Source organism: Felis catus, chromosome B1, assembly GCF_018350175.1.
Source record: "Felis catus isolate Fca126 chromosome B1, F.catus_Fca126_mat1.0, whole genome shotgun sequence".
NCBI lineage: Eukaryota > Metazoa > Chordata > Mammalia > Carnivora > Felidae > Felis > Felis catus.
The window spans coordinates 145,767,790-145,791,092 of record NC_058371.1 but is presented as its reverse complement, the minus strand read 5'-3'; the positions used below and the strand labels follow the sequence as shown (position 1 = coordinate 145,791,092).

Genomic DNA, 23,303 nt, shown 5'->3' with positions numbered 1-23,303 from the left:
AAACTTGATCTTCCTCAGTTACATTACTTTCTTTTGTGAATGTGATTTCTAAAAAAAAAAAAAGAAAATGAAACAGTTAAAACTTACAGGTTTTGTTATTTTCTTGTTCTTTTTGACTGAATCCCTAACCCTGTCCACAAAGCCTCAAGATGTAGGTAAGAAATTTACTTGTATCTTAGCTAAGGAATAACTAGTTGGGATAATTTCTTATTTTCTTACCTTGTTTCATTTCCATTTAATTTTTCACCCCCCCCCCACCATAAGTTTATATGTACTGGTCAGATATCCTGAACTAACCTTCCCAGATTTTGTATTTTTGTGGCCATATTACCCAATTTTTAGACAGAGATGGTAGTTATCACACTTGGGAAATGGACACCAGCTTTATGGCAGTATAGAAAGTGTTGCTGAAATATGTAATTTGGATTTGAAAATATTAGTATTGCTTGAAAACGTATATCATGTATGTTAAGAGTGGAACATCAAGTATGAATTGGGATTTTTCAATAATCTTTGGGTGTCCAACATATCTCCCAACTAGGTGATAAACACCTTTAGGGCATGCAGAACACAGCTTCTTCCAACTAACTGTACAGTTTATAAATATCCTCAAGTCTGTACATACCCATAAACCTGGCCAACACAGTGTCAGTTTGCAGGGAAGGGTGACATACTTTTCTCCCCAAAGGGGAAACATTTTGAACTTCATTTCTTGAGAAAATGTGTCTTTTTAAATCCCTGGGGCAAGGAGAAAGGACTTTTTTGTAACTTGCACAAGGGTGCCATAAGCATTGCATTGGCCCTGAAAAATGTGGATTGTGTCTTACTTTCGTCCCCCCTACAGTGCCCGCTCTTGAGACCAGTCACAGGGCTTGAAGAATGGTCATTCCTGAGTTCGTCTCCTTTGCTCTTTTTAAAGACTTCTTCAAAAATCCTGTTGATTTCTGTCTCTTCAATATCTTCTTCAATATCTTTTGCATCGACGTTTTCTTTTGCATTTCCATTACTCTTAACAAAATTCATGTCTTGCTAATTTCTCAAGAGAACAATTACAAAAGTTTTTAATGAGCTCGTGGATCTTGCTTTTTGTGTGTTGTATCCATTCATTCTTCCATCCATCTAATTTACAAATAGTTCTTGTCACTTTCTATTTGTCAGGTACTGTGTCTATTTCTAATTCCCTGCACATTATATATACTACTACATGGCTGGTATGTCTTAACATATAGAAATGATCATATTAAGTGATACTTCATTGTGGTTTTGATTTGCATTTCCCTGATGATTAGTGATGTTGAACTTCTTTTTGTATGTCTGTTGGCCACTTGTATGTCTTCTTTCCAAAAATGTCTATTCAGATCCTCTTCCCCCTTTTTTTTACTTGGATTGAGTTTTGTTTGTTTGTTTGTTTGCTTTTTGGTATTGAGTTGTATAAGTTCTTTATATATTTTGGATAGTAACTCCTTACTGAATATAATATTTGCAAATATTTTCTCCCGTTCAGTAAGTTGCTGTTTATCTTATTGATGGTTTGTGTCTCTGTGGGTCTTTGGTGGTTGCATATAAATTAGACAAAAAATAACAAGTGTTGGTGAGGATGTGGAGAAAAATGAACACTTGTGCACTGTTGGTGGGAATATAAAATGGTGCAGCCACTGTGGAAAACAGTATGGGGGTTCCTCAAAAAATTAAAACTAGAAGTGCCATGAACCAGTAATGCCTCTACTGGGTATTTACCCAATGAAAATGACAACACTTATTTGAAGGATATGTACCCCTATGTTTATTGCAGCATTATTTGCAATAGCCAACATATAAAAGCAATCCAAGTGTCCATCAATAAATGAATCTATAAAGAAGATGTGGTATAAATACATACAACAGAATGTTACTCAGCCATAAAAAAATTAATAAGATCTCGCCGTTTGTGACAGCATGGATGGACCTAGAGGGTATTATGCTTTGTGAAATTAGTCAGACTGAGAAAGACAAATACCATTTGATTTCACTTATATGTAGAATCTAAAATAGAAAACGAACAAACAAGCAGAAAACCCAGACCCTAAATACAGAAAACAAACTGGTGGTTGTCAAAGGGAAGGTGGGTGAAATAAATAAATGGGATTAAGAAGTGCAAACTTCCAGTTATAAAGTAAATAAATACGTCATGGAGATGACAAGCACAACATAAGGAATACAGTCACTAATATTGCAATAATGTTTTATGGGTGACAGATGGTGACTACATTTATTGTGGTAAACGTTGAGTAGTATATAGAATTGTCTAATCAGTATGCTGTACAACTGAAACGAATACAGCACTGTATGTTAATTATACCTCAATATAAAAAAGAATAATCACATTACTATTCTATATAAACATTTTTAACGGATCTTCATAGCTTCTAATTGAAGCCCAAACTCCTAGGCTTTATATGCAAGACCTCCAAAATATGGATCCAAGTCCTTTCTATCGTAGTTTTTGTTCTTTATGACCCACTCTTTCATGAAAGTAAATTAATTTACTTTCCCCACATATATCTCAAAATCTCTTATCTTTGTAATTTTACTCATCATTTTCTCCACACAGAGAGAAGAGCGTCCTCATTTCACTGCTATGTGCATTTTTTCAGACTCAACTCATATGCCACTCTTTCTATAATCCTTTTCTGGTTTCTCACCCAGGGATCATAAAGCATTCTTGTCATATACTTACCCACATTACTTTAGAATATCATGTACATTCTAAACTGGATTATAGTCATGTTCGTAAGTCACGTGCACAGTGAGTACTTAGAAACCTGAGGTCCAGGGGAGATGTCTTAATTATTACTGATTGCCTCATAGTGTCCAGCACAATACCTTGCAAAAGTAAGGACTCTATACAAATAGGCTATGTGGACAAATATAAGTGTGTTCCTTGGGAGGGAATCGATGATTTTAGATTGGTCCAGAGATGATCTAAATATCTGTGTCTTGCTAGCATCATAAACTATATTAACTACTAGCACACTATGATATCTTTTGTTAGGCCCTGTCGAAGCATTACATCACATATCATTTAACCTTCATATGACTCTTCTAGTCATACATGATAGACACTTAGCATGGACATGGTGCTTGGATTTGGCATTTGTGGCTGAGGAGCTGTCAATGGCAAATCCAAAGGCTGGACCCAGATTTGAAATTATGTCAAGTCAATTCAACTTAATGGATATGTCTGGAGTACGTAGTGAGCTGTGATAAAGATCTCATATTTGGTTCATATGACTTTTCTCCTTCTTGTGAAGTATGCCAAATTATTTTCTACAGTGAGTTTTCCCTTTTATACTTTATAAATTTAGATATCATGCAGTTATTTGGTGGGAAAATGTTTAAATACCAGGATACATAATAACCTAAATATTGTTGCTTTTCAGATGATGTCAGTATTACTCAGAAATTTATAGAGGAGAATGTTGGATATATGTGAGTTTCTCTAAACTATTTTTTTAAATTTTATTTATTTATTTTTGAGAGAGAACAGAGTGGGGGGGGGTGAGAAGGGACAGACAGAGAGGGAGACAGAGAAACCCAAGGAGGCTCTGAGTTGTCAGCACAGAACCTGATGTGGGGCTCGAACTTGCAAGTTTTGAAATCATGACCTGAGCTGAAACCAAGAGTCAAACACTTAACCGACTGAACCACCCAGGTGCCCCTCTCTAAATTATTTTTGATGGTGATGGTGTTTATCATAATCTTATCTGATATATTTCAGAAATGTCAATGCTTCTCAAAAGTAATTCAATGCAATAGAAAGCCATATTTAAAAAGTAAATACAGTATTACTCACAAAATTCAGATGAGGCAATTGAATTGTCAAAAATTATAAAATTTATGGCCCTCAGACATTGATAATGTCCTGAGACTATTCAGCAAGTTAATGTTTCTACAAGTTTTTGTTGGACAGAAGTGGAGATCCTTCGGGTGATCATTGTGTACCCTGTGGACTGTTACAGCACCATCATCATATTTGCTCAATATATTCAGGAGGCCTCCTTCGAAGAAGTGGAGATGTTGGTAAAAACCATGACAGAATATAGAGATAAATGCTTGGCTGACATGACACTCCCAGAGTGTTCCAAATTAGCTGTAAGTAAATTGTCTGTATTTCTTAAACAAATAAGCCTATTTTTCAAACAGAATTTTTGGCTTGAAATATAAAAAAAAGAGATGCTCTATGCCCCATTATATTGTTAGTTTGCCTGACTTTGGAATTTAGGATAAGGTGTTTTCCTCACAGAGATGCAATTCTGCATTATGATGCACTTGGCTATGAGATTGCAGCCATGCCATATGTATGTAGGCAAGGGGGGCAACCAATAGTCTGACAAAGTGCACAAAAGTACAGAAGTACCCTCCTTAGCTGCCTCTTTCAATGTATGCTTTACCATCACACCCCCTTTTTCTTAGCCTCTGCCAAATAGAGTCACCATCTGCATTTCTGGAAGACTATTACTAACAACTACTGCTAATACTTTACCGATACATTCACTCTCCGGCCTTTTCACCTTAAGAGTAAAGGAAAAAAAAAAGCTGTTATATAAGGGAAATGTAGGCAGCAAAGAAGGAATAAGAGATTAAAGGGCCCCAGGATAAGACAGAGAAAGTTTCCCCAAGTGTGGGATGGCTGTCAAAGGTGTGGGTAAGAATGCTTTGCTAGTAATTTTGGGAAAATTGGACTTTCCTTCGCAAAGGGTGACACTCATTAGTCACTGCATTTATTGTGTCATCTCAGAAAGCTGAAAAACCTTACAATGAATAAAAGATGCCCTTTACTTTTTTGTTGTCTAGAATGATGTTTTACTGGAAAATATATGTGCTTTGGAGGGACTTCCACAAAAGCATAATTTTTCACACTGCTGCAGTAAGGTCGACTTGGAAAAAAAACTTTGTTTCTTCCATCATAAGAAAGCTGATGTAGGATTTCTGCCCCCTCTTCCTACCTTGGATCCTGAAGAGAAATGCCAGACTTATAAAAATAACAGAGAATCTTTTCTGAACAAGTAAGTTTACTTTTAGTAGAAGAATTATCTAATTGAAGAACTATTCTCAGGCAAAGTCCAATACCTCTTCCAAAGGAACATAGCTTGTTTCATTGAGGGATGAATCCATTCAACATGTGTTGTGTGTCAGATTCTGTGTCCAGTGTTCACGGTATAAATATGAACAAGATATGCAACCTACTTTCAAGATTCTTTCAGTAATGATATACATTTTTCAGTGTGGCAAGTCCTAGGACAGAGTGTGTGCGTGGTGCCAATCTGCTACTGGAGGGAATAATCTGGTTTTCTTAAAGGGAAGGTGCAGCTTTTACTGAGGGTAAATATTAAATCAATGGAAATCTACCAAAAATGGGTTTTCAATAGTACAGTAATTGCAGAAGCAGAGGACTTTTTTTCCTGGAAAGCTGGTGTGCTCATCAAAACTTAAATTATAAGTTTATTTGAACATCAGTAAATAAAATCCCCAAATCTCAAACAGTATACACAAGTAATTGCCCTTTGGATGTGGAAGGAAGAGCCGCTGACCATCTGGCAGCCGCAGGAAGGAAGGAAGGACAGCAGCCTTAGTTCAGCATTCAGGATGAAAACTAACCATCACTCTGATTTTGAAGTTTGAAACTTAATTGATAAAACTGTTATTGGAGACTAGATAATGTTGCTTTATATTGAAGGCTTACCTTCAGTTTTACAACTTGATATTCTTGTCTTTCCCTATCTTTCCATCCCTCATCTACCTTTTTTTTTCATTTTTATTCTGTGTTTTTCCCTTTTCCTTTCCTTCTCTTTTTTTCTTTTATAGTTATATATATGAAGTTTCCAGAAGGAACCCCTTTGTTTTTGCCCCTACCCTTCTAACTGTGGCTGCTCGTTTTGAGGAGATGACTAAAACATGTTGTGAAGAACAAGACAAAGCTAACTGCTTTCGAACAAAAGTGAGCATTGCATTTATGTCATTAAAATGGTAAGCGGTGACCCCCAACTGCAGGTCCTCACTTAAAGGTAAATTATAGCAAAGGGTTGTTTATCATTTATCAGTCATTTCCTTGCCACTTCCACTGGTTTTTCAACCCTTTGGCCACTGGCTGCTGATTTAAATTTCTTACTACTTGAGACCTTGAAAGACAATTGCCTATTTCCGGGGTCTTTCTTCTGGCATTGTCTTCCATGTAAATTAGAAGAAAGCCCTAGTGAATGAATATCTAGGGTAAAGGTGTCATTTTATCATCTATCCTGGGCATGTCCTCTTTTGACTACCTATAAAATTTAATCATCCCAATAGAGGTGGACAAGCTCACAGCACACTGAACCGCTTACCTTCCCATCAAGTGTAATTCAGTCATCAGGAAGACTGGCCTAACTTTTATAATGTGCCACAAATGCATATTTCTTTTGATATATAAACTTATCAGGATAAAAATCCCATTGATTTTCTGTTTCTGAGCAAATTTTGGAAAATGTGATTGACATGTAGTTAAGAAATAAGAGATTGGTGGGATTTTGCTTTTGCTTCAATAGAATCTTCTCTTTTTCCTTCAGGCAGAACCTGTCATACAATATTTAAAAGCATCATCTTCTTTTCAGAAAAATGTCTGTGGGGCACTTATAAAATTTGGATTGCAAGTCTTAGAATCTATGTGAGTTTTACATTATGTATCTTGTCTTTACTTATATTTTCTCCTCTGTGTCCCATTTTTGTGAAGTTGTTGATGGCTTTTGATTTTTACTCCTCTCCAGGAGTGTTGAGGTGGGTCTCAGTCCACATGGATAGCTCAGAACCAGGACATTAGGTCAGAATGCAAGAAGACCTGGGAGGTGGGGCGACCCCAGAGAGAAAGAAGGTTACTTCTGAGATATTCTTTGGTTAGTTGGAAATCTGAATTGGTCTGGGAGTTCCCAATCAGGGTTTTAAAGCCTCCAAGTGCTTTAGATGTGATGCGTCCATCCATCTTTGACTCTAATGACTAGGAGGCAGCCTTATAAGGAAAAATTTTATCTCAAGTGCTCATCCTCACTAATTAGTAATGGTGCTGTTGCATATCTTTAGAAAAATTCTGAGATCTCAAATAGATCAGCAGGAAAGTGTTCTGTGACGGGCTATGCCTGCCATGAGCTTGCCACAGGAAGCGGTGGTCTTTACAAAATGTGTTTTGCTATAAAAGTACGGAAGGGGGAATATCTCGCAGAACTTTTTATTCCAGTCCTGGTCCGGGACTCGAAATAGCAGCCTAGGAGTTTCCAAGTGATCATGCAGGCTGTACAACATATAAACAGCTATTTGGTAAAGATATCCGTGAAAAAACAAGGGTACTAATTCTTACTGCAGCTATTTATACTGTATCAGCAAAGAATTCTCTCTTATTTTACTTGATGTTCAAGTTGTTTCCGTGGTTCCTCATTTTTTTTTCCAGAAATGTTGCTATACTTAGTCAAAAATTTCCCAAGATTGAATTTAAGGAACTTACCTCCCTTCTAGAAGATGTTTCTGCCAAGTACGATGGATGCTGTGAAGGGGATGCTGTGCAGTGCATCCGTGGCAGGGTAAACATTTTCTAAAACCAAGTAAAAATAATGATTGTGGGCAGCCATTTTTAAATTCTGAAGTTGTCCTAGGTTTGTTATGGCTACTTTACCACAACGAAATCAGAATGTTAATAAATTGTTAAATAATAACAAAATAAATAAAACAGAAAATGATATGTCAACAAATAAGGTCAAGTAAAACTTTTTTTTTTTAATACATGGGATTGATTGTTGTTAGATTACTCAGCAGATTCTATTTATATGGCTAAACGTCCTTGACATAAACTTTAGGAATTTAGAATTTGTGAACATTCACTCAAGGCAGACTGAAGTGTTCTTTAATATTGTGACTCTTCTACTCTTAAATACAGAAAACAAACTAAGGGTTGATGTGGGGGGCGGGGTGGGGGGAAGAGAGGAAAATGGATGATGGGCTTTGAGGAGGGCACTTGTTGGATGAGCACTGGGTGTTGTATGTAAGCGATGAACCACGGGAATCTACCCCAAAAAACCAGAGCACACTTTGCACACTGTATGTTAGCCAATTTGACAACAAATTATATATATTAAAAAAATACTTTTCAAAAAAATATTGCAACTCTTCTTTTAGAGATATTAGAAATTAAATAGTAAAACTCAGAGAATGGAAATACCATTGTATTTTTAAGAATGGCTTCCTCTGAGTTTCCTCCAGCTATTTAGGAGAAGTATTTTCAAATAAGCAGATATGTTAATTTGAAATAACTATTACACTATTCTTCAAAGTGATTTTCTAAAAGTCTGGCTTTTTAGAATATATTTACTGGTAAACATATTGACTTAGTTTAAGTTGTTCAGTAAAAGTTTAAGTGCACATAAAAGTAACACAATTTTATTAAAAATAATCCTGCCTTCTTAGTTGAAATGAGACTTTTTCTCAGTGACTTTTAATTAGTTTTAGTGTTTTAAACTCACAGTGAAACTGTATGTTAATTAATTAACTTGGATTTTAAAATATAAAGATACATACACTTTATTTCAAGCAGGGACAACAGGTGTCCCAAAGAATTATTTTGTTCTTAATCAGGCTCCAATTAAAAGCAATCTCAATCACTACTTAGTTTTGTATTGTTTGTTTATGGAAGTATGGGTTTTATAATATTAAATATTATATACTAAATTAGAGTATAATTTAAGAGTTTTCTGTGAAGTATGAAGCTGAAATGAAGAGATCATATTATGTCCTTAATATCCCTTTTTAAAATGCCTTCATGGAGAAATAAGAGGAATTAAACTGCAGTTTATTCAAGACAGAAGTGAATTCCAGACATTAAGAGATGTGCCGTCCAGAACTGTGATGGCTTTCAGTGAGATGTGTAGATATTTGCAAAGATTGGCTTCCTGGTTCTGTATGGTTTGTTGGAGACATGGTACCAACAACCCCCATTCCATATTTCAATTCAACCCAGAGCTTCATCCCATTCCTCATCCTCAATGTTTGCCAGAAGAAGATCCTGGGCAGAAGGAACAGCTTGAGTAAAGTCAGAGAGACCTGGAATGGCCTGGCATTTTATGGAACTCAGCATAGTACATGTGAAGCTGGAACAGAGAGGAGGAAGAATGTGCAGGCTCACACTGGAGAGTCTGGAGAAGGGATTAGGGACCAGATCAGTTTTAAAAAACTATCCAACTTGGCAGAGCCTGGGTGGCTCAACTCTTGATTTTGGCTTAGGTCATGATCCCAGGGTCTTGGGATTGAGCCCCATGCCTGGCTCTGTGCAAAGCATGGAACCTCCTTAAGATTCTGTCTCTCTTTCTTTTCCTCTGCCTCTCTTCCCTGCTTATGCACTCTCTTTCTCTCAAATTAAAAAATAAAAAGCGATTGTCCAACTAATGTGTAAATAAGAAAACTTCACCTTCTCTCTTATTCGCACAATTTCATGTAGGGGTCATAATCGGGATAAAGAGGAGAGACAGTAAGGTTTTCTGTTTTGTACACTATTTGATAATTTGAACAGTTTCCAATTAGTAATAACCATAGGAAAATGATAACAATGAGTAGGAAAGCTTCTGGTAGTTGCTACAGTAGTTCATTTACTTGCCATTTTTTCATTCGCCTTTTAAATATTTATTGAGTTTCTACTTTGTGTTGGCAATATAGTTTCAGGCCACGAGGGAAGAAAGACATCTAGTATTATAGATATTATAGTCGCATGTCTTTGGTGGCCTTCATTGAAACACAGGTGAACTCTTATGGGAAAGAAACAACATTTCGAATTTAAAATGCCAATATATCACACAAATAAGAGTAAAGTATTTAATATTTAATAATAAAATGTAAATGTATAATGGAGTCTATTTTCATAATTATCATTTAAAATCTTGAGAAATAAAACTTGCATTCATATGAAAGCTTCATGTGCGCTAAATGAATACAAAATTTAAGTAAATATTATTATCAAATTATCTGAAGGAACAACTCCAGATGTCATGCTCATGGTTGGTTTTGCATGCAACCATTTCATTGTGAAGGAAAATCCGGCCGTCAAGAAATTAGTAAAATAAATTAATTTTTCACTCTTATTTTGTACAGAGCAAAGTTATGAGCCATATTTGCTTGAAACAAGATTCCATCTCCAGCAAAATCCAAGAGTGCTGTGAAAAGAAAATACCAGAGCGTGGCGAGTGCATAATTTCCTCAAATAAAGATGACAGACCAAAGGACTTATCTCTAAGAGAAGCAAAATTTACTGAAAGCGAAAATGTGTGTGAAGAACGAGATGCTAATCAAACGAGCTTCATGGCTGAGTAACATAAGTCTATACTGAAATTTATAAGGCAAACAGAAACTTATGATTTGACCTATTTCAGCTAATTTGGATGGGAGGAATGAGAACCATTGAAATCATTGGGCATCACATAATTTTTAAAAATCCTGGCTACAGATTACAGTATTTTCACATGATTTTAAAAAGATGCAACTGTGTTATTACAGGGATGGCTAACATTTATTGAGTGCTTGATACGTGCCAGACAATGGGCTGACTACTTTATGTAGATTATCTATTTTAATTCTCGTAGCAGTCATGTAAAACCAATACGATTACCCCCATTTTTTTCAGACAAGTAAACTGAGGTACAGAGCAGTGAAATAACTTATTGAAGATTCATAGCTAAAAGCTGGCAGAGTAAGGATTGGACCTGAGGAGATCTGGTCTTAGAAGTTCCAGGCTGAACTGCCATGCTATACCTTTCCATAGCCGTCAAAGGGAAGCTAGTGGACGTGGAACCAAAGGGACTAGATTTGAGTCCTGTTGAATCACTAGAACAAGTTAACTTCTTTGTGTTTTACAACAGCATATATAAAATTCATGTAAGAATATTCATTCATTCTAAGTTTATTGGTAATGAAATATAATTCAGGGACTATAGTAGGTTAGACAGGACTTTTATCCTCGGTAAGCTTTCATCAATAGGGGATGTGATGGGGGAAGAGACAGACTTATAAATAAATGAGTGCAAGACATGCTTTTATTTTCAGTAGCACCATGTAATATGTAATGTGGGCACAGAGGAGGAAGTGGTCGATTGTACCTAAGAAACCTGGGAAGGCTCAGTAGGGAGGAGGTACTTAAAGAAATTTTGGTAATCTAGACAGAAGGGGTAGATCGTGGATAAAAGTCTAAAACCACTTGGTGCATTTGTGGCTTTGTGTAGGTTATTTGTGGTGAGAGTCGAGGGTAGCGAGAAGTATACGGGGTCAGATCACACAGGCATGCTAAGTAACAAGATGCCACTAAAGGGCTTTCACTGAAGAATAAGGAAGGACAAAATCACTTTTGTTTTTTAGAAACTTCATCTGGAATGAATCCCAGTTTGGGGCTTAGGTGGTTGGGTAAGTAGTTTTCAGATTCAATGAGATGGGAAGTATGGGTTGAAGGTTCTGTGGGAAAGAGAATATGTTTGGATCTGACCGCACTGACTCTGAGCTATCTGTAGAGTAATTAATTAGGAAGGTCACAAGACAATTTTTTTTTAGCATAGTTGACACACAACTTCTCATTAATTTCAAATGTACAGCATAGTGATTTGACAAGTTTATACGTTATGCTAGGTTCATCACCAAGTGCAGTTACCATCTGACCCCATATGTCACTGTTACAAGACCAGTGACTATATTCCCTATGCTGAGTCTTTTATTCCCATGACTTATTTACGCCATAACTGGAACTCTGCATCTCCCACTTCCCTTTACTTATCTTGCCCATCACCCCCCCTCAGCAGCCATCAGTTTGTTCTGTGTATTTATAGGTCTGATTCTGCTGTTTTTGTTTATTCGCTTGTTTTTAGTTTTGCTTTATTTTTTTTTCCACTCATATATATTTGTCTTTTGCAGTCTCACTACTTTAGCATAATACCTTCCAGGCCCATCCATATTGTCTCAAATATCATGAGACAATTTTATATATGAACCCAGAGCTCTGGAAGATACAGATTATGGAAAACTTATCAAATTTTAAGTGCTTCTCATCTACTAACCAATTTAATTTTCAGAACAACCCTTTATGGTTAGAACACTTTTACCCTCCTCATCTTACAGGTAAGGAGACTGAAGCACAGAAGTGAAGTAACTTGCTCCCAAGTCACACAGCTATTACGGGGTGGAGCCAGGACTCAAAGGCGAGCCGTCTGGCTCCAGACTCCTTTTCTTATAAGCACTGTGCTCTATTGCTTCTCATGAGTGTATTAACTCAAATTAAACTTAACAAAATGATAGAGGTAGTTTCACTTGTCCTAACACATGTGCTCACCAAGTGGAAGCAAGTTTTTCATCATCATCATCATAATCATCATCCAACATAGTGTTTGAGTAGAAATCACAAAGCAACAGTGAGCACGCTGAGCCAGAAACAGAGTTGTAAGGAGTAGTCTTTCTGGATGTAAACATTTGGCACACGACCTCAATGGATCTGCCTCAAGGGTAGGCTTCTAGGAGTTTTTGTTTGCAGCATTTTGGTTGGGTGTTTTTTTTAGGTGTGGTTTTATTCCTGGAGAAGGGTCCTGGCTTACATCAGATATTAAAAGGAAGGAGTCCTCGATTCTCTGAAGGTTAAACACTGTTGCTTTAGGGCCTGGGAATATATTCCACAGATAAGGTTGAGAAGGTGGATGGAGAAGCAGGAGAGACGATGTCAGAAAGACCAAGATTAATCAAGGAAATCAAAGGCTGCGAAACAGAAAGAGATATAAGGAGTTGCCTGGAATTGAGAAACTTTTGTGAGGTGTTGCTCTCACAAAGCATAGAAAGCCATTTTAACTTACTCTGAACAGATAAGATTTTTTTTGAAGAAGATTGTAAATAGCACAACTGAGGTGCTTAGAGAAGGTACCCCTCTCCTGCAAAGAGAGTCAACTTGGTTTGGAAAAAGAATGAAGTAGGCATCCTATGAAACATAGGTTCAAATGTTGCGCTTCCATTAATAGCAAGGTACTTACCCCATCTGAGACTTTTCCTCAGTTATAAAATAGTACATATCTTGAGGACTTAGTGAAGTTAAAGGAGAAAAGTGTTTCCAGCAGCTAGGAAGCGTTTCTTTATCTCTTACGCCCAGAGCTTGAGCCAGTGCTAGCACCTACTAAGGGCTTAATAAGTGTTAGCCTCTTTCCTCTCGCTTTCCCATTTCTCCCCAAATCACACTGCCTATCCCCTCGGAGCCTCTCATTGGGGTCACGGAAACCATTGCCAACGACTTAGCGCTAGAGGGGTGTTTACTCCCATATTTGACAAGTGACAGGATGAAGTAATGGGCAAAGCTGTTTCCCAGTCTCTCACTGAGGCGGCCCTGGAGTGGGGAGCAAGCCATATTTCCACCATCTCAAGTTGGAGGTCTGAATGTATTTTCCAACAGAATTCTACCCCACATGTATTTTCTAAAGTATTGGTGGCATGATACACTATTTCTGATGTTTTATGGATTAAATCATTTTATAATTAACTCTGAATAACTCTAATCCTTCTATTCTCTCAAGTGAAAACAGTTAGTGGAGAACATGCTACAGAAGAGAATTTTGCAAAATAGATCTCCCGTAGTCAAAATACCCTCTTAAATCACTGCCTGAGCAAACCTGAGGAAGAAGTTAGCATCTGAAAGCAGACTCAATAATACAAGATCTGACTAGCTTAAAAGATGGCAGGATTTGGTATTTTGTTTTTTCTCTAAGTTCTAATGTTCAAATTATTTTACACATCACAGGTTTCTCTATGAGTACTCAAGGAGACATCCAGAACTGTCTACACCAGAGCTTTTAAGAATCGCTGGTGTGTACGAGGATCTTCTGAAAGAGTGTTGTCACACAGAAAACCCTCCAGACTGTTACCGCCACGCGGTAGGTTCTACTGTTCTGGGCTCACAGAACTAAACAAAACAAAGCCAAACAACAAGCACTTCAAAACTGAATCAAAGTTTTACTCTAGTTTAGGGGGTAGAAATGTGCTTGACCAATCTGAGTCTACTTTAATTTTTTTTTTTAATGTTTATTTTTTTTTGAGAGACAGAAACAGAGCACAAGCAGGGGGAGGGGCAAAGAGAGGGAGACACAGAATCCAAAGCAGGCTCCAGGCTCTGAGCTGTCAGCAGAGAGCCTGTCGCAGGGCTTGAACTCATGAACTGTGAGATTATGACCTGAGTCGAAGTCAGACACTTAACCGACTGAGCCACCCAGGCACCCCATCTGAGTCTACTTTAAACTCAGTGAAGGACGATCATTGGGAAGATTGACATCATGTTAGGTTTCTGCACAACGCTTTGAACTACTAATTCTGGGTATTAATGCAAAAAAGATCTTCCCACTAAATATTTTACACTTATATCTTTATTTATGTATTCTGCATTTTATTAAGCCATATTGGATTTTTTTATGATTGCAAAAGTAATAAATGATTATTGACGATTATTAGGAAAATCCCCAAAGTTACAAAGACAAAATATAAAAACTGTGATACTGTCACTGAGAAATAGCTGTAATTAGCATTTTCTTTCATCTTTTCTATGCAAACATGCATATATGTGTGTGCACGTTTAAAAATAAGATTGGAGGGGCGCCTGGGTGGCGCAGTCGGTTAAGCATCCGACTTCCGCTCAGGTCATGATCTCGTGGTCTGTGGGTTCGAACCCCGCGTTGGGCCCTGTGCTGACCACTCAGAGCCTGGAGCCTGTTTCGGATTCTGTGTCTCCCTCTCTCTCTGCCCCTCCCCTGTTCACGCTGTCTCTTTCTGTCTCAAAAATAAACAAACGCAAAAAAAAAAAAAAAAAAAATTAAAAAAAAAAGATTGGAATAGTACTTTCTTAAGAAATGTTTGCATCTAGGGCGCCTGGGTAGCTCAGTGGTTTGAGCGTCCAACTTCAGCTCAGGTCATGATCTTGGGGTTCATGAGTTCAAGCCCCACATGGGGCTCCCTGCTGTCAGCCTGTCAGCACAGAGCCTACTTCGGATCCTCTGTCCTGCTCTCTCTGCCCCTCCCCACTTGCCCTCTCCCCAAAAAATAAATACATTTTTTAAAAAAGAAAAATATTTGTGTCTATTTTTTAGTTACTATCACAGCAAATTTGTTAGGTCATTAAATGGACTTCAAAATATACTTTATTTTAAATGATGGAATTTCATCATAGTAATTTATTCAACTGTCCTCCTACCGTGTAGTGGACGTTTTAAACATTTGACTAGGTTTTAAATTTTGTAAGTGCCCCTGAAGTGAGTATCTCATTTCATTCATCTTTATTAATATTTATGACTCTTGTCCTAAGTTAGATTATCGGAAGGGAAATTATTAGGTCACAGTATATAGACTTAAAAAAACACATTTGATCCAAACGGTCAAGTTACTTTCTAGAAAGTTTTATCAGCATACAGTCCTACAACAGTGCTTGACAATACTCACTTCACCCCCTCCCCGCCAATCTCCCAAACCCTCATTGTCACCATCACTGCACATGGAAATTAACTTTGCTAGATTTAAAAAAAATAGTGACTGTGTTTTAAGCATTTATTTGATTTTTAAATGAAATTAGGTCTTTCCCATCTTATTTTAGCTATTGCAGTTATAAATTTCTTGTGAACAAGTTATTCGTGCCCATTATCCATTTTCCTGTTGAAATTAGTGTGTTTTAGTATCAATTCAGTCATCCCTTATGTATTACAGGAATTAATTATTTGACATTTCGAATTCGTTTCTCATTCATTTGATATGTGCTGCTTTTTTGCCTTATTTAAAAAATTGCTTCCACCTGCCATAAAAGCCACCTTACACCCATTCATATTTGAGCCATGAAACAAGAAGGCTTGACTTCCAGTCTAGCTTTGTCCCTAATGAGAAAGTCTGTTCCTGACCTTCGAATGAATGAATCATAGTGCTAGAAAATTCTGGGTTTTTCTTCATATGGAGGCACAATTTGTCCCACAGCATCCATCCACTGGTGTGTAGTTTTCTGTCTGGCCACTCAGTAGATAGCCAATTTTATGCTGCACGAGATAGAGTTTGTCAAATATTTGAAGACAGTTGTTGGAGTTTTAAAGTTCCAATTCTAAATGATGAAAAGGAGGGTATAAAATAAAGATAAATGTGATGTAAAATGTTCTGTAGCCACACTCACTGGCTGGGTCATTCTAAGGCAAGTCATTTGACTTCAGAAGAGGCTAATTTCCTTTATGTAAAAATGAGAGCTTGCTCTGGCCAGTTGAAAGTGATAATCAGTTACGCTCATTGTCAACATAAGATTTGAATTATACTTTGTAAACTGGGAAGCTCTAAAAACTGTACATGATGACGAAAAATTTGCAGATTTCAAATTTTAGCGTAAACCATATCTGTGTTTATAGCTGAGAAGATTTCAGTACTGACACACATGGATTAAAAAAAAAACTACTCTCAATTTAGTGAGCAATGAGTGGTAATGATAGTTTGAAAATACTATGCAAATAAAAAAAGCTATTTGTCAAGTTGACACGAAGCTTGTGTCTACATTTTAGATAAAATGTTCCTGAATATGATTGTTCTTATTTTTAGGAACACAGATTCAACGAGACAACTGAGAAAAGCCTCAAGATAGTACAACGAGAATGTGAACGTTCCCAGAATTTGGGGAAAGAGGACTTGAAATACTAGTAAGTTGCTTGCTTACAAGTAGGTTGGCACTTGTGACCAGGATAAAATAAAGAGTGCCACAAAGTTTCAAAAATTCAACTCAGTCTTTCAGTTATAGCAAGTTCATAAACTGGGAAAGAATAAAAACACAAAAGTCAAGAATGCATATTGAGCTGGTAAGCCTTTACCAGGAATGACGCTAGAAGTTAAAGAAATACAGGATTCTATGGGGCGCCTGGGTGGCTCAGTCCATCAAGTGTCCAACTTTGGCTCAGGTCATGATCTCGCAGTTCGTGGGTGTAAGTCCAGGGTTGGGCTCTGTGCTGACAGCTCAGAGCCTGGAGCCTGCTTGGGATTCTGTGTCTCCCTCTCTCTCTCTCTCTCTGTCTCTTCCCTGCTCACACTCTGTTTCTCTCTCTCTCTCTCAAAAATAAATAAATATTACAAAAAATTTTTTAAAAAAATACAGGATTTTAGAAAATTGATCCTGTAATACTTTAGTTTTTGCTTGGTCTTGCTTTTCTCAATCCCAAAATAGAATCTCTGGATTCTGACCTATTTGGGAGGGCAGGAGAGACAGTGAACTTCAGATTGTTACAATTTCCCGGGCAAAGATGGTTTGCCCAGAATTTGAGCCCACTTTACCAAGTTTACAGAAATAATTCTGGTTTTGCTTAACATTTTAATATTTATTTTTTAAGTGTCCTTGTTAGTATTTGTGAGCAATACACAGTTTATTCTGGATTTTCTGAATTAATTACCAGACTAATATAGTGTGCATTTAAACCAAGCATCTTTAAATCAAAACAGTTTAAAAAATACGATTTCACTGTCGCTTCAGTGAAGAGAAGTCAAACTCAGCCCATTAAAGATATTAGTTTCCTTCATCTCTGATTACCCTTTCCAACATATATCTATTAAATTCTCCCTTTAAAATGTTTACTAATCATACAGATTTCAAGCAGTATTTTACACGCTAGCCAAAGTATTTGCTTTCAGGGAGCTCCTATACCCACAGGTAAGACAGGATGGGTAAATCTGAGACTTTCTGAGAATACCATGAAATTATAAGGAAGCCAAAAATGCAGAGTGTGGGAAAGAAGTAGTAAAGAGACAGTTATCTATCATTTTATGGGAGAGCTGTGGTTCACATTGCCCTTACATTGGTTGTCCCTAGACTTGAAGAGTTAGGGTTTCAAGTAGCTAGACAAGGGAAAACGGGTATTCGGTTTTGTTTAGAACCAATTAGACAACTGTTCTTTCAGCTACCTTATCAAACTCACAAAGATAGCCCCCCAGCTCTCCACTGAAGAACTGACCTTTCTTGGCAAGGAAATGGTGACAGCTTTGACCACCTGCTGCACACTGAGTGAAGAGTTTGCCTGCGTTGATAATTTGGTAAGCGTGGCGCGTGTACCTAATTATTCCTAAAAAAGAAAAACAAAAGGAAGAAAAGAAATCTGCTGCACTAATTGATTTATAACCATTAGGCTGTTATCTGCCTTTCTTCATTGTTTCAACATTGTTAAGCAAGGAATGTCAAAGTTCTTTGGGGAGGCTCACTGCATCACAATCCTAAGAAGCAAGAGAATGTTTTAAATATTTTCTTGGGGTTCTCCAAATCATCTCTCTTACTTCTTCTTATTACTAATTTCTTATGTGTAATTTGTTAGGGCAAAAGGCAGGGATAATGACATTGCTTCAGAACAATATAAGAAGCTTTATAATTTTAAGTAAAGTTACAAATTCAGTCTTGCCCCACAGTGTCGGTAAGAGACTTGATGCTTCCTGCCCAATCACAACTTGGGTGTATCTCTTTAGGGTTGGGATGGAGACTACTCTGGGAAACATCCGAGGAAGAGAATAAATCTAAGGGCCACAGTGTTTGGCTGTCATTTTCAGTTGGCTGTTTTGCAGCTCTTTGTTCACAATTACAGATTTGTATATATGCTAACAAGAAATTAACCTATAGGCATTTGAATTACAGTGGCTTGCAACTTTATCATAACGCGAGCTTCTACTTTGCTTCGCGTGTAGTGTTATGTTTATAAGTGCATGGGTTTTTCTGAGTACAGTTAATAATCACCTTAGGACAATCTAACGATTTATCTAACCATATTTCAAAACTATTCAAGTTTTAAAGTTATATTTGAATTCCATCATTCGTTGGCACAGATGGATTTAGTTCTTGGAGAGTTATGTGGAATAAATGAAAATCGGAACATCAACCCTGATGTGGACCACTGTTGCAAAACCAACTTTGCCTTCAGAAGGTCCTGCTTTGAAGGCTTGGAAGCTGATAAAGCATATGTGCCTCCATCTACCTTTCAAGGTTTATTTACCTTTCACACAGACTTATGCCAGGCTCATAAGGAGGAGCTCCAGAGAAAGAAAGACAGGTATAAGCATTCTCTTCCATTCATCTTTTCTTCAGCCTGAAGGCACATAATGTATTAATGGGAAGGTGTACTATTAATGCACATGTGATTTTGGTGTTATAATCCTATTCCTTGCCTCAAATTGTCCAATCTCTCCCATTCAGAAAAACACTGGAGCATATTTATTGCCATTGCTTATAAGTCAAAACCTAGCTAGTGTTTTCTTTTGCTAGACTTGGAGTGTCTAATACACTACGATTTGCAAAGGTGAGTTAGGGCAGCCAGCATAAAAGCTCATGGGCAAGTTCATAATGAACTGGACTTTCTTGAGGGAATGGCATAGATGTTTGCCTCGAGAATCTTGCTTAATGTTTGAAAAAAGGAGAGGCCCAAAAGGGACAAGACTGTTAGTTTTGTTTTCTCGCACAATGTTATAAATGCTAAAGAATAAGGTTTTTTCGGGGAGGGGGAAGGAATTAGGTAGTGTCTCTATCAAGTTGAGTGGAAACAGCATTCAGCTACTGAGAAAGAGGGAATAGAGGTTGTTTTGAGAATGGATTTTCTAGAAAGATCAAAAGTAATCACGTAATCTACAATTCTGTGCATAATGAAGACCTAATATATGTTTACATTTGATATCATTTTGTTTATAATTACACAACCTTCCAAAGAATGTTACCATGAAATCCATCCCATAAGTTGAGCGGGAAAGTTTCAGAAAATCCCTTCCAAGTGGAATATCTTAACTTCTTATATTCATCCAAATCAAGACCCCCAAGACATGTGATACTGTGACAAGCATTTAGGAGAAGGAGAGCTTAAGAAAGAAATCTTTAATGAATTCTATTTGACATCTTTGGGTCACAGGTTTCTTGTCAATGTAGTGAAGCTAAAGCCTGAGCTTCCAGATGAGGAGCTGCGGTCATTGCTTACAGATTTCACTAATGTGGTGGTCAAGTGTTGCCAAGCAGAGGGGCCTGAAGCCTGCTTTAATGAAGAGGTAGTCCTATTTCTTTTCCATTGAAATTCAGCTGGTATTCGTGGTCAAATAAAATAAAATGGAACTCCCAACGGGACCTTGCTTCCTCTGTCTCTGAGGCCTGAGGGCACAGTTCCCGCAAGGCTAACATGCGGATGTCTCTGTGGAAGGACTTTGGCGCTGTCTCCTTGGTGACAACATGGTGTAAGAAAAGATGTCAGGAGAACCTGGGTTCTAATTCCAGTAGTCCTGGTCATGTAACTTAAACCAAACCGTAGTTCATCATCTGTAAATAAGGATGGTAATCATTATCCTTGAATTTATACCATTGGCCCTTACTCTTCTGTTTTCCATCACGCATCAGCTAAACAAGACAAATAGCCAAACTGACTTGCAAAGGAAATCATCATCAGCTCTGAAGGGAAGGGAGCAGTAAGGGTATTAGTATGTGAATTCTCTCAGGGGGTGGCTGTCTCACCTTCCTGGGACCCCTTATCCCAGGAACCCCTCCACTGGCAATACATGTGTGTGAAGTGAGGAGCTGGGGGGTAAATGTAGTGAGGGGGAAGAGAGTAGAAGTGCTCCCTGCTCGTCCTCCCTCTAGTGACTGGAGTCCCTCACCAACTTGCTGTGTTCCAGGATTCTCAGGTACCTGTGAATACCAGCCCCAACGGATGGCTGCTTAGAAGTGTCTCTTCACAGATTTCCAACTTCCTTTCTCACTATTTCCTTCCCGGCAATTCCCACTTCGCCCTAGACTCACAATTCACGCGCGCGCACACACAACTGGCGCCACTTGTGCCCTTCCTGCGTCCTCACAGACACGGACTCACACGCAGCTTTCGACAGCCCTCTACTTTGTCCAAATGGGTGCTTAGTCTGTGGGAATGATGTGTGTGTGCGTGGTTCAAATCGTTAGCTTAAAAAATACGTTTAATGCAATCAGAGGTGCTTAACAGCTGGCATTTACTTGAGTGAGTGTGTACATTGAGGCCATGGAAAGGGAGGGATGAATTCACTGGCAGTTCATAAAAGGCACTTGAAGAAACGGTGTTCACTGTCTCCCTGTACAGCATGGGATTGCTTTTGTTTTTCTTTTCAAAATTCAAGGGGACATGCTTCTCCAAATTTAAATAATAACGTCTTAAATTTTTCTATGTGTTTTTGTTTCTTTTTCCCACCTCTCAGGGCCCCAAAGTGGCAGTCAAATGCTAGGCTGCTTGAGAAATACAAAGTAAAACCCACCAAAGGTAATACCTGCTTATTTCAGTCAAATGCCAAATGTATTTGTAGCCGGTTTGGTCCACCGGGGCTTCTCCCTTCTCATGCTTCAGTGTCTATTTCTGGTTCGTCGCATGTGCCTTGGACCTCAAACCCCACCTTCATCCTCTAACGTCTCTCTGGGTGTGTTTGTGGTGGCACCTTCTCTCACTGTTCAAGCTTTCCGAGTAGCCTTTCTTCTTTCTCTTCCGCCTTTTTCCCACCGCAATCTGCTGTCTGGACCAGAACAGAGAGGCGATTGAAACTCTGAATATTGACAAGAGGAGGGGTTAGGATGGGCAGACAGGGCTGAGAGAGAGAGAGAGAGAGAGAGAAGGTGGGGGACGGGCAGAGAGAGAGAGAGGATCCCAAGCAGGCTCCACACTGTCAGTGCAGGGCCTGACATGGGACTCAAACTCACAAACCGTGAGATCATGACCTGAGCTGAAATCAAGAGTCTGAGGCTTACCTGACTGAGCCACCCAGACGCCCCCTCAGTAAACCCGTTCTACGAGTCTTACTGCAACAGCATGTACATAAATGCAAAGCGATATATTTGTGATTTCACAAAGATATGTAAAGGATGCCCTCTCCTCCACAGTTTATGTAAGACTCATACACAAACTTCAGGAACAAAATGATGTTCAAGTGTTGGGGAAGAGAGACCTGGACAGAAAGTAGGTTTGGATTTACAAGAAGCACAACATAGTTACCACGCACAGTTTATTTATTTATTTAAAAAAATTGTTAATGTGTGTTTATTTTTGGGAGACAGAGAGAGCACGAGCGGGGTAGGGGCACAGAGAGAGGGAGACACAGAAACCGAAGCAGGCCCCAGGCTCTGAGCTGTCAGCACAGAGCCCGACGTGGGGCTCGAACTCACAGACTGCGAGATCATGACCTGAGTCGAAGGTGGATGCTTAACTGCCTGAGCCACCCGGGTGCTCTACCACGCACAGGACTTCCCATCGCCCAAGTTACACTATTTCACATTCTTGTGCCACATAAGATGTTATTTTTTCTTCCCAGGTTGTGGGGAAAAGAGGAACACCGACTTGACCTGCTTCCTATCCATCCTGTGGTGGATTTTACTTTCTGAGAAGAACACAATGAAACGATTCTTCTGTAACCTTTACCTGAAATCGTGTTATTGTAGCAAGCAATAAACAACAAAATCATCAAGTTATTTCTCAAAGACTGATGTCATGTGTCAACTTGATAACACAATTAAACAATCAAGATTCACTCATTCCATCAGAATCTTTGGCTCAATGGTACACAGCTCCAAGGGACATGGGGCTCCAAGACAGCAATGGTGTGGACAGAATCCTCACAGATGCTGTTCTTGCTGCTACTGGGAGAGAAATGGGGAGCTGAGAGCAGGAAGCATTGCTGTTGCTGTCGCCCATACTACCAGCTGGCACTGAATGTTTTCAGTGTAGCCAACATTGTCCTGAGTACTTTTCATGCATTATCTCATTTAATCCTAACAATTCTATGCAGGAGATATCATTTGAATTCCCACTTTACAAATAAGCAACTTGAGTCTCGGGGGGATAAACGAATCTGTTCAATGTCATACAACTGGTAACTGGCAGAACCAAGGTTTGAATCTGAGTCCTCTAATCCCAGAACTATATTTTGTACACAGTACCTCCTAGGTGTGGCCATGTTGAATGACAAACAAAATCTGTTATTCGTAGAGAGGAAGGAGCACCCACGATCCTTGCCAATGGCTCTTTTCTCCCGCTATTCCAAGCCATAATTGCTGTGAATGCTGGAGATGTAAGTGCTTGTCAGTCATGTCTCAGGAGAGCGTGGAGGGAACAGAGAGAAGACGAAGATTGGTCATGGGCTCAGGGCCTGACTGTTCTCTAAACTTTTAATGTTCTTAGTGTTTCAGTGTCTGGAATTGAAGATGATGACCATTTAGTAGGTAATACATGAGAACAGTCACAGAATTTTTTTGGCATAGCGTTTGCAATGAAGTCTTGGGATTT

The 23,303-nt window shown here is 38.4% G+C and overlaps 1 protein-coding gene across 1 annotated transcript; it reads left to right on the top strand.

The window, feature by feature from the left end:
- Positions 1–22,489, top strand: AFM (afamin). Its single transcript, XM_019829381.3, has 15 exons — positions 1–155; positions 3,420–3,468; positions 3,999–4,131; positions 4,834–5,045; positions 5,845–5,977; positions 6,582–6,679; positions 7,454–7,583; positions 10,138–10,352; positions 13,799–13,931; positions 16,609–16,706; positions 17,952–18,084; positions 18,862–19,085; positions 19,932–20,064; positions 21,232–21,293; positions 22,333–22,489. The coding sequence occupies exons 1-14, from the start codon at positions 68–70 to the stop codon at positions 21,256–21,258; spliced, it is 1,806 nt and encodes a 601-aa protein (XP_019684940.3). The 5' UTR covers positions 1–67; the 3' UTR covers positions 21,259–21,293; positions 22,333–22,489.
- Positions 22,490–23,303: the final 814 nt, after the last annotated feature.

Bases quoted from the DNA above. Each gene is read 5' to 3' on its own strand.
- AFM (XM_019829381.3), top strand. From the start codon at position 68: ATGAAACAGTTAAAACTTACAGGTTTTGTTATTTTCTTGTTCTTTTTG. The intron at 6,680-7,453 runs GTGAGTTTTACA...TTTTTTTTCCAG, and splicing joins TTGCAAGTCTTAGAATCTAT to AAATGTTGCTATACTTAGTC. The intron at 20,065-21,231 runs GTAGTCCTATTT...CCCACCTCTCAG, and splicing joins AAGCCTGCTTTAATGAAGAG to GGCCCCAAAGTGGCAGTCAA.